This window comes from Peromyscus leucopus, chromosome 8b (genome assembly GCF_004664715.2).
Source record: "Peromyscus leucopus breed LL Stock chromosome 8b, UCI_PerLeu_2.1, whole genome shotgun sequence".
Classification (NCBI taxonomy): Eukaryota; Metazoa; Chordata; class Mammalia; order Rodentia; family Cricetidae; genus Peromyscus; species Peromyscus leucopus.
In genome coordinates this window covers 59,290,539-59,304,854 of record NC_051086.1, presented here as the reverse complement: position 1 = coordinate 59,304,854, position 14,316 = coordinate 59,290,539, and the positions used below count along the sequence as shown (strand labels likewise).

The window sequence follows — 14,316 nt, the reverse complement described above, 5'->3', positions numbered from 1 at the left end:
CCTGGGGGAAACATCTGGAACAAGATGTAGGGTGATGAAGAGTCTGCATGGCAATCTCATTAAACGACCTAGTATGTGTACAGTTTGAAGCTAGGTATTTGGTTCACGTCATAATCCTGGCACTTGAACGTGGTAGGCTGAAGCAGGAGAATTATCTAGAATTTCAGGCCAGCCTGTAAGATTTTTGACTTAAAAACAAAATATTTAAACTCTGAACTCGCCGGGCAGTGGTGGCACACACCTTTAATACCAGAACTCGGGAGGCAGAGCCAGGCAGATATCTGTGAGTTCGAGGCCAGCCTGGTCTACAGAGCAAGTTCCAAGATAGGCACCAAAGCTACACAGAGAAACCCTGTCTTGAAAAGCCCAAAAATTAATTAATTAACTAATTAGTTAATTAATTAATTAAAATTAAATTAAATCTAAACTCACTACTCAGGCTTCAGAGATAGAGCCCATTTCTAGGATCTGAGCTTCAAGGTTCACACACGGTTACATGGTAAGTCCCCTTCTCAGGCCCCTCGAGCCAGTGGTTTAGTTCTCTCTCTTTCCAAGAGCACCTCTGGCCCTGCCCCAAGAATGCCAGGTGTCCCAGGTGAGGTCTAACCAGATAGGCTTATTGGCAGGAGATAGTAAACAATTCTGCGTGGAATGGAGCGTCACCACATTGGCCTCTGCATCATGAACAGACCTATGGTTAATTCTCCAAACCCTTCTGATTTCTGCACACATCAGTGCTAAGCAGATCTAAAAGGGAGGGAGGGAGGGAAAGAGGGAGGAGAAAGGGAGGGAGGAAGGAAGGAATGGTGGGTCACTCAGCTTATGCTTTGAGAGTTGCTTGGAAGTTCTCCAGAGGCAGGAGGATGCCCTGCTTGGTCTGTACCTGAAAGAGTTAGGAGAGGTTTTCTTTGTGGTCAGAGAGAACCCATACAGGTTGTACCAGTTACTCCCTGTGTCCAGTTTGATGACTGCCACTCCTGGGTCCCAGAAGCCGCTGTGACATCCTGGGCCAGCTGCTTAATGATACTGGTGCCAGTGAGGACATGTACCCAAAAGAGTCCCCTGGACTCACTTGAACCCTCCAAATCTGGACGCTTCATATTCTCTTTCTTATGCTAGCAGCTTTGATGTCTCCATGGATCTTCTACCAAAATGTAGATAGTGTTCAGAATACAGCGCAGAGCGTCGCAACGTGGCTTCTCAGGCTCTGGAGTCAGCAAGTCTCAAAGCAGGCAAACTCCCCACAACGATCTGCACCGAGGTGGAGTGTGGTGGTCAGAGCCCAGCATGCTGAACTTTCTCCAGCTCTTCTGGCCTACCAGCTCCTGGGAGCAATTACTACCTTCCTGGTGTCTTTCCCAGTACGACCAGCTCACCTTTCACACCCTCAGAAAGTACAGAGGCTCCTCCTCTGACACCAGGGGTCCAGTACTGCTGAGGTGTGCAGATGTTGGGATCAACCGGAGTGGGGAAGTGTGACAGACAGAATGTCCTTGCATTAGACACTTGTCTGGTACCACACACCGTGGATTTTGTAACCTGTCCCCATGTGCCCTGGATGAATGAACAGCCTCCCAGTACCGCCCACACCAGAATGTATCCTCTGTAGAAGGGATGATCCTGGCTTTCAGTCCACAGCTAGCCTTCTACCTAGCATGTGATTTGAAGACAAGGCAAGTCCCTCTGTCTCCTTATCTGAAAGCGATGGATAGAGAGAAGGGAGGACTGAACTTGGCTGCCAGATCCAGTAACTCTAAACGTGGATTGTTAACAAATCTGCCCTGAGCAGGACAGATGTTTTGTCTTTGCAGAGGTGTGAACAGGGCTGTGAAGGTGGGCCAGGGCTGTCCTCTGGTGGGGTGTATGGCACTTGCTCAGAGCTGGCGCCCGATGGTTCCAGGACCTCAAGTAGCATTAGGAACGCCAGGGAAGTGTGGTGACTTTGCGTACTTGGTGCTGACCTGGACATCTCGACGAGAAAAAGGCACTAAATTTGGGCAGACCCCAACGCAACTAGTTCCCACCTAAGAAAGGCTTCTCTGTCAAACCTAACAGGAAGGGCCACAGTCTGGTTTTTGTTGTTGTTGGGTTTGGGTTTTGTCTTGTTTTTAGAAGGAATCCCCTCAGACGGCCCAGGAGCAGAGTTTCTGAGAGTGAAAAAAAAAAAAAAAAAAAAAAAAAAAAAACAAAAACTGTGGCCTCCATAAGGGGGTCTTGGGTCCCAGGACAGCCAGCCGCTGGGCAGCTTGCTTGCTCGTCTCTCTTGGAGATCTAAGTCTGTGACACCCTCAGAACTTTCCTGCCTGGCCTGGCCACAGCCTATTCAGCTAAGCACCCGTCCAGGGAGTGATCAACGCCTCCGGGAGTCCGGAGGAGTAGGCCGTCTCTCTTCTGGGGCAGACCTGAGAGCCAGAGCCGGCCCTGCTGAGCCAACAGGCGGCCGGAGCCATACGAAGCGCATTAAGTATTAATAATTTCCAGTTGTTTGCTCGTCTTCCCCCCCCCCCCCAAGGTCTCTGCAGGCTAGGACTCGGCTCTGGCTCTGGGCTGCCAGATCTAGAGATACTAGCGCCTCCCGGGGTCCGGGGGACAGGGCAAGGGGCAAGGATCCCCGCGCACCCCAGGGACGGGGGGGGGCGGAGCCCGGCAGCCTTGCCAGCGGGCTACGCGGGTTGCCGCGGGGGAGGGGTGCGGAGGGGGCGTCGCGGGAAGATCGGGGCGCCGGCAGGCTGGGCGGCGCGCGGCGGGAGCGCAGCGGCCCCTGGTGCACGGCCTCTCGGCGGTCACCACGGCTGGGCCGGCCCCGAGGCGGGGCGGAGGGCGGGGCCTCGAGCGAGCGCGGCCGCCGGCGACACCCGGACAACGCGCCGGCGGCGGGGCAAGGAGGGCGGCCCGGAGGGCAGCGGCCCTGGCCCGCGTGTGCGGCCCTCTCTCGCCCTCCAGCACCGCTCTGGCTGTGCCCCGGCCCCGCCACACGCGCAGCCATGGTGGGCCGGCTGAGCCTGCAGGATGTCCCCGAGCTCGTGGACACGAAGAAGAAGGGCGACGGCGTCCTGGACAGCCCGGACTCGGGGCTGCCCCAAGCCCTAGCCCCAGCCACTGGGGGCTCGCGGCGGCGGCGGGGGGCGGCGGTGGGGAGCGCGCTCCGGTCCCTGGGGCGCTGGAGCCCGACGCGGCGGCGACCCCAGCGATCCCGGTGAGTTGCCTCGTGCGCGGACTTCTCCCCGTCCTGGCCCACCCGGAGCCCGCCCGGGGACCCCGCAGCGCTCGCTGTCGGTGCGGCCACCCGCCCGTCGAGACGGCGTGGCCATCGCCGGGAGCCGGGGCGGGAGCGCAGCGAGAGAGCCTGGCCAGCTGGAGCCAGTGGCTGGAAAATTGTCATCGCCTGGGAGGCGCGGGAGCCCCGGGAGAGGCGAGCCGCGGTCTCCTCCCTTCGAGGTGGTGGCCCCCGGGGCTGCCAAGCTGCGGCTCGACCACATTCCTGCCGGGGCGGGCTGGGTGGGGCTCCCGGGACACGGACAGGGAACCCGGCCCTCCCCACCCGGGGGCCCACGCCCGGAGGCTTTGCTCCCAAGGCGGCCTCCCTCTGCCGGGACCTGGGAGAGGGGTGTGTTCTGGGCTCCCGGCACAAGGCGGGCTAACCTTTGGGAGCCCCTAGGAGTTATGCCGTGAGCTTTCAGTGTGCTGGTGGGCCCGGATCCTGAATACCTAACTCAGCCAGAGTTCTGATCTTAATGAGATCGGAGTCCTCCAGGTGGCCAAGGCTTTGAAAGTATTCATCCTTTTACTTAACTTTTTGCAAGAAAAACTCCAAGTCTGTTTTGCCCTGGGATCTGTTCAGGCGGTGGTTTGCAGGCAGAGCTCAGGAGAGGCCACATCCTGCCTACAGTCGAAGCTCAAAGTAGGACTTAGGGGTGGCTGCTGACTGGCCCTCCCGTGGGGTGGTCGGTGGCAGTGTTATTCTTAAGGACCATGGTGGAGTTTGGTGGGGTGGGCCTTCTTGACCTACTGACCCTGTGCCAGCAAGCATCGGCACCTCAGACTTCATTCCAAGGTGAAGCTTGCTTCAGCTTGGCCGTCTGGCCTTCTAGCCTCATCTTACCTGCTCTGACCACAGACCAGACACTCACGGGTGCTTCTGATGTCACATCTTCTGCCTGACATGAACCTTGACCCTCACCTGTCCCATCCAAGTCCTGATGGCCCTTCCATGCTCAGCGATGTCACCTCCTCTGGGAGCTTTCGCACACATGTTCCAGAACCTGTGGCTTGGTGTCAACCCTTCAGTGTGTCCTTGTGCATTTGTCTCTCATTACTACTGTTAACCCACCTCCTCTCCCCCCCTACACACACACACCTAAATGCCCTGGGAGTGTCTGCATGGGGGGCAGGAATGAGAGACGGCGGAACGGAGCCCTGGATGAAAGTTGTCTTGGGGGTGTGGGAGAACAAACCGTGGTGGCCATAGAACCGTGTAGCTTCCAGAGCTGCCTGGGATGTGCCCTCCTGATGGGGAGACTCTGGCAGCCAGAGACAGAGCAGGACCCACTGTTTCTAGGTCTGTGGCCACACCTCATTATTGACGTTGGTTTGAACCCAGAGCCACTAAGGTCCATCCTAGCCCTGGAGCAGCAGTACTCCGAGGACTCTCAGCCGGTCCTTTCTGCTTTCGCGTCTTGTCCTGGTAACACAGTAAAGATCTCAGAGCCAACCTTCTAGAAACATTTGCCTTCTTTGTCCTGGGGGTGGGTGGGACCGCCACTTCCACAGCCTGGCACAGATGCAGTTCTTGCTCTTAAATTAAGCAAAGAAAATGACAGACCTCGGAAAAGCATGGCGCACAAAGGGCCGCCGAGGTCCCTCTGCACTGTGTTTATCTCTGCACTCGAGCACGGAGGGCCGAGTCCAGCCAGCTGGGTGACCAGAGACCGTCACCTGAGCTTCCCTGATGAGTCAAAGGCTGCGCTCTGCACACTGAGCTTCCTGGCTGGTGGGAGGTGACATGGAGCAACACCTCCACTGTCACAGAGTTGCGGGAACCCTCTGTCAACCCCAGAAGGAAGGAGGTGGGGAAGGAGGGGTGGATCTTTTACCTTTCCCTCAGCGGTAGTTGTGGCCTTCTCTAACTGTTGCTGAGACAAGGACAGCCGGGGAGGGGGCGGGGAGGGGGGTGCTCTGCATAATTGAAGGTTCGAAGAGTTAAGCTTGAGTTGTGGGGCTCCCTCACCACAGGGTCCCGGGGCGCGGCAGCCCCTGGCTCTGGCCTCAGTCCTGATGTGGAGTTCACCATGCCAGCTTCCTCTTCTCCTTTCACAACCTTCCCCCAGTGCGCAGATAAAGACCTCGGGCCGGTGCACAACTCCCCCGAGGGCACAGAGCACATTTAGGATGGACCTTGCCGAATGTGCTCCTGGGTGCCAGGCCCATCACTGAAAAGGGGAGAGGGGAGGAGTGATCTGGGATTTGAACCCTGACCTTCTGGCCCTATGCACTCCCCATGCCGTGGGCCAGGCCTGTCCTTTGTAGGGACGGACTGTAGTCACCCGGGGGCCCTTACTGGAGGCTCAGAGGCTCAGCCTTCTGCGGAGTGTGTGCTTTGGCCGGTCAGTCCTAGGTCTAACCACTCTCTCCTCTCTCTCCGAAGAACCCAGCATCTCTGACCCACTCGCTGGCTGCCAGCTGCTCACCACGGCTCTGTCCCCTGTCCTTCGGCGAAGGAGTTGAGTTTGACCCCTTACCACCCAAGGAAATAAAGTGAGTGAGTGTACTGATCCTGATACTATTTCTTAAAATGTTTTTAAAATTCCAGGTACGATCGCTTATTGTTTTAAAAAGTTAGTGATGAAGATGTACCAAAGACTATTAATAGTTTGACTTATTGTCTTGCACGATAACTCATTAAATATAGAGATACTCCATTTATTTATGTAGCTAGTTAGTTAAAGTCTTCAGATGGGGCCTTGCAAGGTCGAGTTCAGCTGGCTTGGCGTTCACTGAGTAGCCCAGGTTATCAAGTTTAGGATGATATTTCCGTCTCCGCTCCTGAGTGTTAGATTACAGGTGTGCCACGCTACACCTACTAGACACTCTTTTTAAAATAAAAGTGAGATATTGTGATGACATTCTTTATGCGTTTCAGACACGCCTTTGGATGCTAAAGACTTTGTTGAATATTACTTCCAGAAGCCAATCATCCCCTGTCCCACCTTGAAGGTGTTATGACCCTGTCTCGTGTTACGTCCCTGGACAAGTCCCCTGGGAATGATCTCACCCAGGATTATGGGGGCAAAGAGTCGTGGAGAGGTTCCAGCAAAGAGCTGTCTTTTTTAGCGAAAGGAATTTTACTTCTGGAGACTGGAGGTTTTGTAGCTGGAGTTTCAGTTGCCTGCACACAAAGGGGCCTTTGATATGGAACAGAGGGAGGTTCATCCATTTAGAGGTGAGCAGGTTAGCCTTTTATTCCCCTGGAGCTTGTGTTTCTGACAAAACTGGGACGTGACTTCGTGACATTAGCTCCCATCAGGCTCTTGTGACTCCGGGGAGAACAGACAAAATGCTGGTTCTCAGCCACGTGATGCTTGTGGAGATACTAACTAACATCTGTGGAGCTGCAATATTAATGTAGCCGGGTTGTTAGTGTGATGCTTCCCGAACACATTAACCCCGAGCCATGAAGGGTGTGTACACCTACAGTCAGTCCCAGCCAGCGCTCAGGAGGCTGAGGCGGGTGGGGGGAGGGGGGAGAGGGGGGGCTGCGGTTTCTAGTCTAGGCTGGCCTACTTAGCAAGACCTTGTCCCAAAAATAATATAACAACAACAACAATAATAATAATAATGCAACTGAGGGATGTAAGTGGCAAGTTAGTTTGTGGCCACCAGGGATGCACTTGGCTTTCATTGATAGAATCAGGGCCCTGGGTCCCCCAGAGTTGGGAGGTTTCCAAACCATAGTCCAGGTAGGCCAATCACTGAGGACATGGCTGTAGGCAAGCTTCTAGGACTCCCAGCACTCGGCAGTTCTGGGATCCTTCCTCTTCTCATTCAAGAGCTGGCTGGTCGTGGAGGGGATGGAGAAGTCTTTACCCCCTACAGCAGCTGACTCCACCTTGTTCCATGACACAGCCCTGCTCAATGATAGATGCATTCAGAGAACAGGTCCTTAGGTCATGTCCCGGCATGATGTCTCAGTTAGGTTTCCGCTCACATCCTGAAAGGAAATCATGGCAGGAACCCGAGGCAGGAGGCACGGAGAAGAGCTGCTTACCTGCTCGCTCCTCCAAGCTTGCTCAGTTTGCCTCCTTACACACCCTGGGACCACCTGCACAGGGATGTCACCGCCCACAGTGGGCTGCACCCTTCCACATCAAGAAAATGCCCCACAGGCCTGCCTACAGGGTAAACTTATGGAGTCACTTTCTCAATTGAGGTTCCTTCTCAGATGACTCTAACTTGTATCAGGTCATTAAAAAACAAAACAAAAACCAAACCAAACAAAACAAAACAAACAAACAAACAAAAAACAAAAATCCCCAGTAACCAAGGCACATGAACATGTTAACATGCACTTACACATATTAAGAAGGTGCCGCGTCACTGGACGATCTTATGGGACCACTGTCATATATGTGGCCAGTCATTGACCAAAATGTCTTTGTGCTGCATGCAGACACTGTGCCTCTCCGTTGTCAGAGAGGATTCTGAGGTGTAGGCAAGTTAAGCCACTAGACTGAGGGCTTCAAGCTTATGCAGATGGAATGGAATTCAGGGCTGTGGCCAGCTCAGGGAAATGGTGAGCTCAAGGTAAACTTTGGAAGCCTGTGCGCTGCATTTAGGGCTCAGCTCAGGCCTGGGGGCTTAGCTCGGGGTAGAGTTCTTGCTTAGCACTCCAGGCCATGATTTCTATCCCCAGCCCTGCAGATGTATCAGTCAGTCCATCATCCATTCATCCATCTATCCATCCATCCTCTCACACAAGTCCATCATCACTCAGGGACACTGTGATCTTCATCTCTGCATCTTGCTTTTCTCCTTCCAGGGCATTTGGGAAGATCCATTTAAGTCCCATGACAAAAGTGGTTGGAGTGATATGCCTCTCATAAATACTCCCGTAGATTCTTTCTGCTTCTCTCTGGTGCAGCCAAGTTCAGTGTTTGCACCCCAGGAGAGATGAGAGGTCACACTTGGGACCCCATGCTCCTAACTCAGAGGACAGCTTCATGCTGGCTCGTATCTCCCTACAGGTACACCTCCTCAGTCAAGTATGACTCTGAGCGGCACTTCATCGATGACGTGCAGATGCCCCTGGGGCTGGCGGTGGCTTCCTGCAGCCAGACAGTCACCTGTATCCCCAATTGCACTTGGCGAAACTATAAGGCTGAGGTGCGCTTCGAGCCCCGCCACAAGGCCGCACGCTTCCTCAGCACCACCATCATCTACCCCAAGTACCCCAAGACCGTCTACACCACCACTCTGGATTACAACTGCCACAAGAAGCTGAGGAGGTTTCTGTCCAGTGTGGAGCTCGAGGCCACGGAGTTCCTGGGTAGCGACGGTCTCCCAGATGAATGCTGACTCAGTCTAGCTGCCTGAGGCTGGGCCAGCTGGTCATCCACTGCCCTGGTCCCCAGACCACTCTGGACAAGTTGGGTAGCATTGCTGTTGCATATCATCCCAGCCCAGAGGAGTCTGACCTAGAGATACCTCTAAGCCTAGCCAGGGAAAGAAGAAAGAAAAAAAAAATCACTGCATCTTATAATAATAGAGAAACTTGGCTTTGTTTAAAATTTTTTCAGATAGTTGTTTTTCTTTAAGGAGCAGATATATGTATGTCCTGGCTGGTTGATGCAGTTTCCCCAAAGTCTCAATTTGATGAGAAAATAAAGATAGGCAGAACAATGGCATCAGGACCAGCTGAGGTGAGCTTGTCCTCCATTTTCTGACCAAGGAAGGAAGTGGAAAAGTCTCTGGAACAGAAAAAGTGGGTTTTAAGAAATTTCAGCCATGCATATCTTCATTGCCGGAAAAAAAAAAAAAAAAGAGTAAAGGAGCTACCTCCGGTGGACTGTGATGCCCAGATGTGCTCAATCTGTGGAGACTCGTGTTCGGGACCATTTTTCGTTTTTGCTTCATTTGTTTTTCCTGCTAATCCAAACTCTTAGTATTATCAAAATCTTTTTTTCATGATATTAGGGGAGAAAAACAGAAACCCAGAAGGAGATGCCTTTAAAACATGAGTGCTCTGCCTGTTCCGCTGCCGTCGCTGGGTTGGGTAAACAGCTAGCCCTGTCTGGGGCACTACAGCCGTCTGGTTCTCCAAGGTTGGTTCCAGGCGCAGGCTGTGGTGCAGCCCTGGCGTGCTTGGCATCTGGTTAACATCTCCTCAGGCTTGTGTAATTCCGCTCATAGGTATTTTGGGGTTTTGAAATACTTTCCCTTTTTTTTTTTTTTTTTTTTTTTTTTCACAAGGCAAAATGCAGCAGAGGCTCTTTTTGAGAGGAATGGCATTTTAAAAGAATGCTTTGGAAAAACGCATGCTGGAACTGCGTGGAAAGGGATTCCACTGCGGGCTGCCATGCCTAAGAACAGCTGCCATAGGAGGAGGCAGATTCGAATGTGACTCAGATCATCAAGATTAACAGTCTCGATGGACTGACTCTTAGGACTTTGATAATGTCAAAACTGGGTGGAACGGGGTTTAACCCAGAAAAGCCAGGAGTATTCCTCACCATCCAGATTAAGCTAAGATGAATTCAGGAGTAGGGAGTGACAATTCAAACACCACAGCCTTGCCTCTGTGGTGATGGGGGAACATTTCTTTTGTACCACTGTATACACAGAAGTAACTATCGTGGAGTCCGGTATGAGTCAACGGCGTTTCCCAGCCAACTTCGAGAGTCCAGCTGAGCCGGCCCCAGCAGCAGGGACGATGCCGGCCCAGTGGGTGCTGTACACCAGGCTGCCGCTGCTTCCATGCCCCTACCCAGGCCTGGCCCTTGCTTCTTAGAACCCCCTGCCAGGCCCCACAGTGCTGGAGTGAGGAAAGTGGCAAACGGATTTTTATTCCAGCACTGGAAAGAACAAGTTGTGCATATTTCCTCCGAATACTTCCAAATCATGTCAAGTGGGCTACAGAGGCTCTGCCTTCTGTGATGTCTCTGGATCTCTGAGGATGGCTTCCATCTGTCCCGAAAGCAGACTTGAGAACATGCTGGCTCTCCCGGGGCCACGGCAGGGACGACGGTGGCGATGACTAGAGCCACACCGCCTAGCCCGTGCCTCCCCTGTAGACGGCCATGTCTGGTCTGTTGTGTTTTTAACTCGTCCCCCTGGGCAGACAGGTTGCTGACCTCGGGGTCCCAGCTGACTAGGGTGCAGCTCAGTTGGGGACACACTGGGGCACATGAGCTCCTCGGTCAAACTCAGAGTAACAAGTGCTACTTGGCTTTGGAAAAGCCTTTATTGACAGAAGTGGATTTTCTATCTGACCCTGTAATGTCACTGAGGTGGGAATATAATTTCTTTTTGCAAATACAATTTTTTTTTTTTTTTTTTGAGACAGGGTTCCTCTGTGTAGCCCTGGCTGTCCTGGAACTCACTCTGTAGACCAGGCTGCCCATGATCTCACAGAGATCTGCCTGCCTGTCTCCCAAGTGTTGGGATTAAAGGCGTGTGCCACCCTGGCGCAAATACAATTTTTTGTTGATGTTGTTTTGTTTTTTTTGAGACAGGGTTTCTCTGTGTAGTTTTAGTACCTGTCCTGGATCTTGCTCTATAGACCAGGCTGGCCTTGAACTCACAGAGATCCGCCTGGCTCTACCTCCCGGGTGCTGGGATTAAATCATGTGCCACCACTGCCCAGCAAATACAATTTTTTAATTAGGAAAATCACAAAGGCTTTACTCTGCCCCTTTGGAGACACTTGTTTTGAGTTCAGAATGATGATACCTTAAGACATTTTTCTCTCCCTCCCTCCCTCCCTTCCTCCCTCCCTCTCTTTCGGTCTTAGTTAAGTTGGATCATGTGAAATTCAGGAGTTCAGGCAGAACCTTCTAGGTGTGGATGGAACCAGAACCATCTCAGTAAGTAGAAGCAAGCAAGTGTGGATGTCTAATGTGGATGGAAAGGCGGGTTTTATGCTGTTAGGTTATTCGCTGGGAGCCAGCTGTATGTAGTTGTTTGGAATCTTCTCGAAAGCTGCAGGCCCGGAAGCTGAGTGGCATCCTGGGACATCCTGATGGAGGTGTCACCAGCTGAGTGGCATCCTGGGACATCCTGATGGAGGTGTGTCACCAGCCCAGAGCCGATCCCCGATGGTTGGCAAAGTGGAAGAGGAGATTTTTTAAAACTCACACACTTGACATTCCTGAGTGTGCGTGAGAGACTGCGTGTGTTCGTTATGAAGCTTTTGCTCTGTTGTGTAAGTTATGGCTGTGGCAGAGGCTGTGTGTTTCTAGAGAAAGGTAGTTTTCCTTTCAAACGTCTGACAAAGACTTCATTTGAACCAGTATCTTTTCATTTGACACTTTTCCCGTTTTTTAAACTTAGAAAGTATTTGACACATACCAAATGACAAAAAGTTTTAAAATTATCTTCGGCCTCTGTCCCACTCCATTTTTGCTTTGTGACTTCTTCATTTAACAATAAATTATCTAAAACCCGGGGATGCTTGCTTTGTATTTATTCATTCCATTTTTTAGTTGTTGTTGTTTTTCCTGGTTTTGGTTTTTTTAGTTTGTTTTGATAAGCAGACACACTGTGGAGCCCTGGCTGGCCTGGAACTCACTCTGTAGCCTGGGCTGGCCTCAGACTCACAAAGACCAGTCTGTCTGTCTCCCAGGTGCTGGAATTAAAGGCATGTGCCTGGCCTGTTTTTATATTTTTTAAGTAAAATTATGATGTTAGGATCAGCAATCTGAGGAAACACCTCATCCTGAGACACCCCACTCCCCTCAGAAGCCCTGTTCGTGGCCAGGCAGGCAATCTATCCCACAGCTATCCTGCCACTGCTTGCCTCTTGAAAAAATTTGACACATTTTTGTTTGTTTGAGACAGATTCCCATGTAGCCCAGGCTAGCCCCAAATGTGCAACCAAGAATGACCTTGAATTCCTCCTGCCTCTACGCCCTGAATGTTGGGATTACAGGCACGCACTAGCACACCCAGCTAGACATGATTTTATTTGGCTGTTAATATGAAGCTGTGAGGAGCCTTTCTGGGGGGCAGGGGTGGATATTGATTGCTGGGCACACTTTTATAAGGGAATTGGATTCCAGAGTGGATGTGTACTCTTCCCTGACCTTGACACTCCTGGAAATGTGGCCTTGACCTGGGATGTCAGGTCACCTCTCTCCACAGTACCTTTCAAACTGCCACTTTACAGGAGAAATGCATGCCTGGGTGGGATCCGCCCTGCTTTTCTTGAGGTACGAGGGAGGCTGTGGGCTGAAAACCCCTTCAGGCGCCGGAAAACAAGCCAGAAAGTAGGACTTACCTAGAACCCTCTGGAGACTTCGTGTCTATGACCGTGGGATGGAGTGAGTGTCAGGGGCACAGCAAGGCTGCCTTGAGTTGAGATGTCCCCTCACTTCCAGGGTTTCAAAATGAGGTAGTGGAGGGAATAAACATTCGATTCTAAAAAGAAAGATTCACACAGTCTGATGAAGGAAAGCCCTCCAGAGGAGCAATGGCTTCCTCTCACCTGTCCCAAGGCTCATAGCTGACCCTTACAGCAAAAGATGATCGATTAGCAAGAGGAAAACATACAGATTGATGTAGTGCATGCTCTCTCTGAGATGTGGGGCTAGCAGAAATAAAGACCTGAACGGTGGCTGCTGCATCTTTTGGCATGCATGCACCTGTAATCCCAGCTCATGGGTGGTGGACGCAGGAAGAGTCAGACTTTGAGGCTAGCCTGAGTTACATAATGAAGACCCAGCCATCAACCCCAAATGACACACATACACACATACATACGCACACACCAAGTGTACTAGGGGTGGGGAGGTGCTTGGCATCCTACGTGGCATTCCTTCCTAGGAGTTTAAGGCAGGATGCACACCTCAAGAAGGGCTTAAGGCAGTGTTTCTCAACATGTGGTTCGTGATGTCTCTGTGGGGGGTGGCATTGAAAGATCCTTTCACAGGGGTCACCTAAGACCATTAGAAAGCACAACTTTTTTTGTTTGTTTTTGTTTTGTTTGTTTGTTTTGTTTGTTTTTTGTTTTTTGAGACAGGGTTTCTCTGTGTAGTTTTGCACCTGTCCTGGAACTCACTTGGTAGCCCAGCCTGGCCTCGAACTCACAGAGATCCGCCTGGCTCTGCCTCCTAAGTGCTGGGATTAAAGGCGTGCGCTGCTGCCGCCGCCGCCGCCGCCGCCGCCCGCCGCCGCCGTCGCCGCCACCACCACCAGCTTGAAAACATATATATTTACATTATGATTCATAACAGTAGCAAAATTACAGTTATGAAGTAGCAACAAAAATAATTTTATGGTTGGGGATCACCCCAACATGAGGAACCGTATTAAAGGGTCACAGCATTAGGAGGTTGAGAACCACTGGATTAAGGAGAGAGGGCTCAGAGAGGGGCTTATCTAGGGTTTTGCTTGTTTGGTTTTCTGAGACAGGGTTTCCAGATGTGGCCCAGGCTAGCCCTGAAGTTATAACGATCCTTCTAACTGCTTCCCACTGCTGGGATTCCAGCCCTGCCTTGGTTTTATGGCTTTGCCCTTGGCCAGAAGGTGAAGGAATCAGGAGTTTCATAGCCTGCTCAGGGGAGGGCGAGGAGAGTCAGAGAGAGGCCTTCCTGCCTCTCCTACATTTCCTACCGCCACACCTAGCGTACCAAAGTTCCACATTTTGGGATAGCATTTTCTGTACCTCATCAATCTTTTTGTGTAAAGCAGAGAAAGGAAGGATAGGAAAGCCTGAAATGGAGGCCGTTTAAGCCAGGTTCACTTGTGAGGCTGAGGCAGGGGCATCTTGAGTTCAGAGTTGGCCTGGACTGTGTGAGATGACTCGATGTTTGCCGTACGAGTGTGAGGAACTCCCCAGGACCTAGGTGAAAAGCTGGGTGTGTGTGTGCCCACATCTGTAATCCTAGCTCCAAGAGCCAAGCAGGACATCCCCCGAGCTCACTGGCCAGCAAATTGGTGAGCTCGGTGAGAGACTTAGCCGCAAAAAAACAAGATGGAGAACTGAGAAAGACGCTCAGTGTCAACCTCTGGCCTCTCTCTACACATACACACACACACACACACACACACACACACACACACACACACACACACGAATAACTAATAAAGGACACACAGCATGGT

At 51.9% G+C, this 14,316-nt stretch overlaps 1 protein-coding gene across 1 annotated transcript; it reads left to right on the top strand.

Moving 5' to 3' along the window:
* Nucleotides 1–2,882: 2,882 nt before the first annotated feature.
* Nucleotides 2,883–9,051, top strand: Rflnb (refilin B). Its single transcript, XM_028866776.2, is given in 4 exon segments — nt 2,883–3,075; nt 3,078–3,196; nt 5,645–5,754; nt 8,241–9,051. Coding segments are annotated over 4 exon segments (651 nt in total). The 5' UTR covers nt 2,883–2,984; the 3' UTR covers nt 8,572–9,051.
* The last annotated feature ends 5,265 nt before the right edge of the window (nt 9,052–14,316 follow it).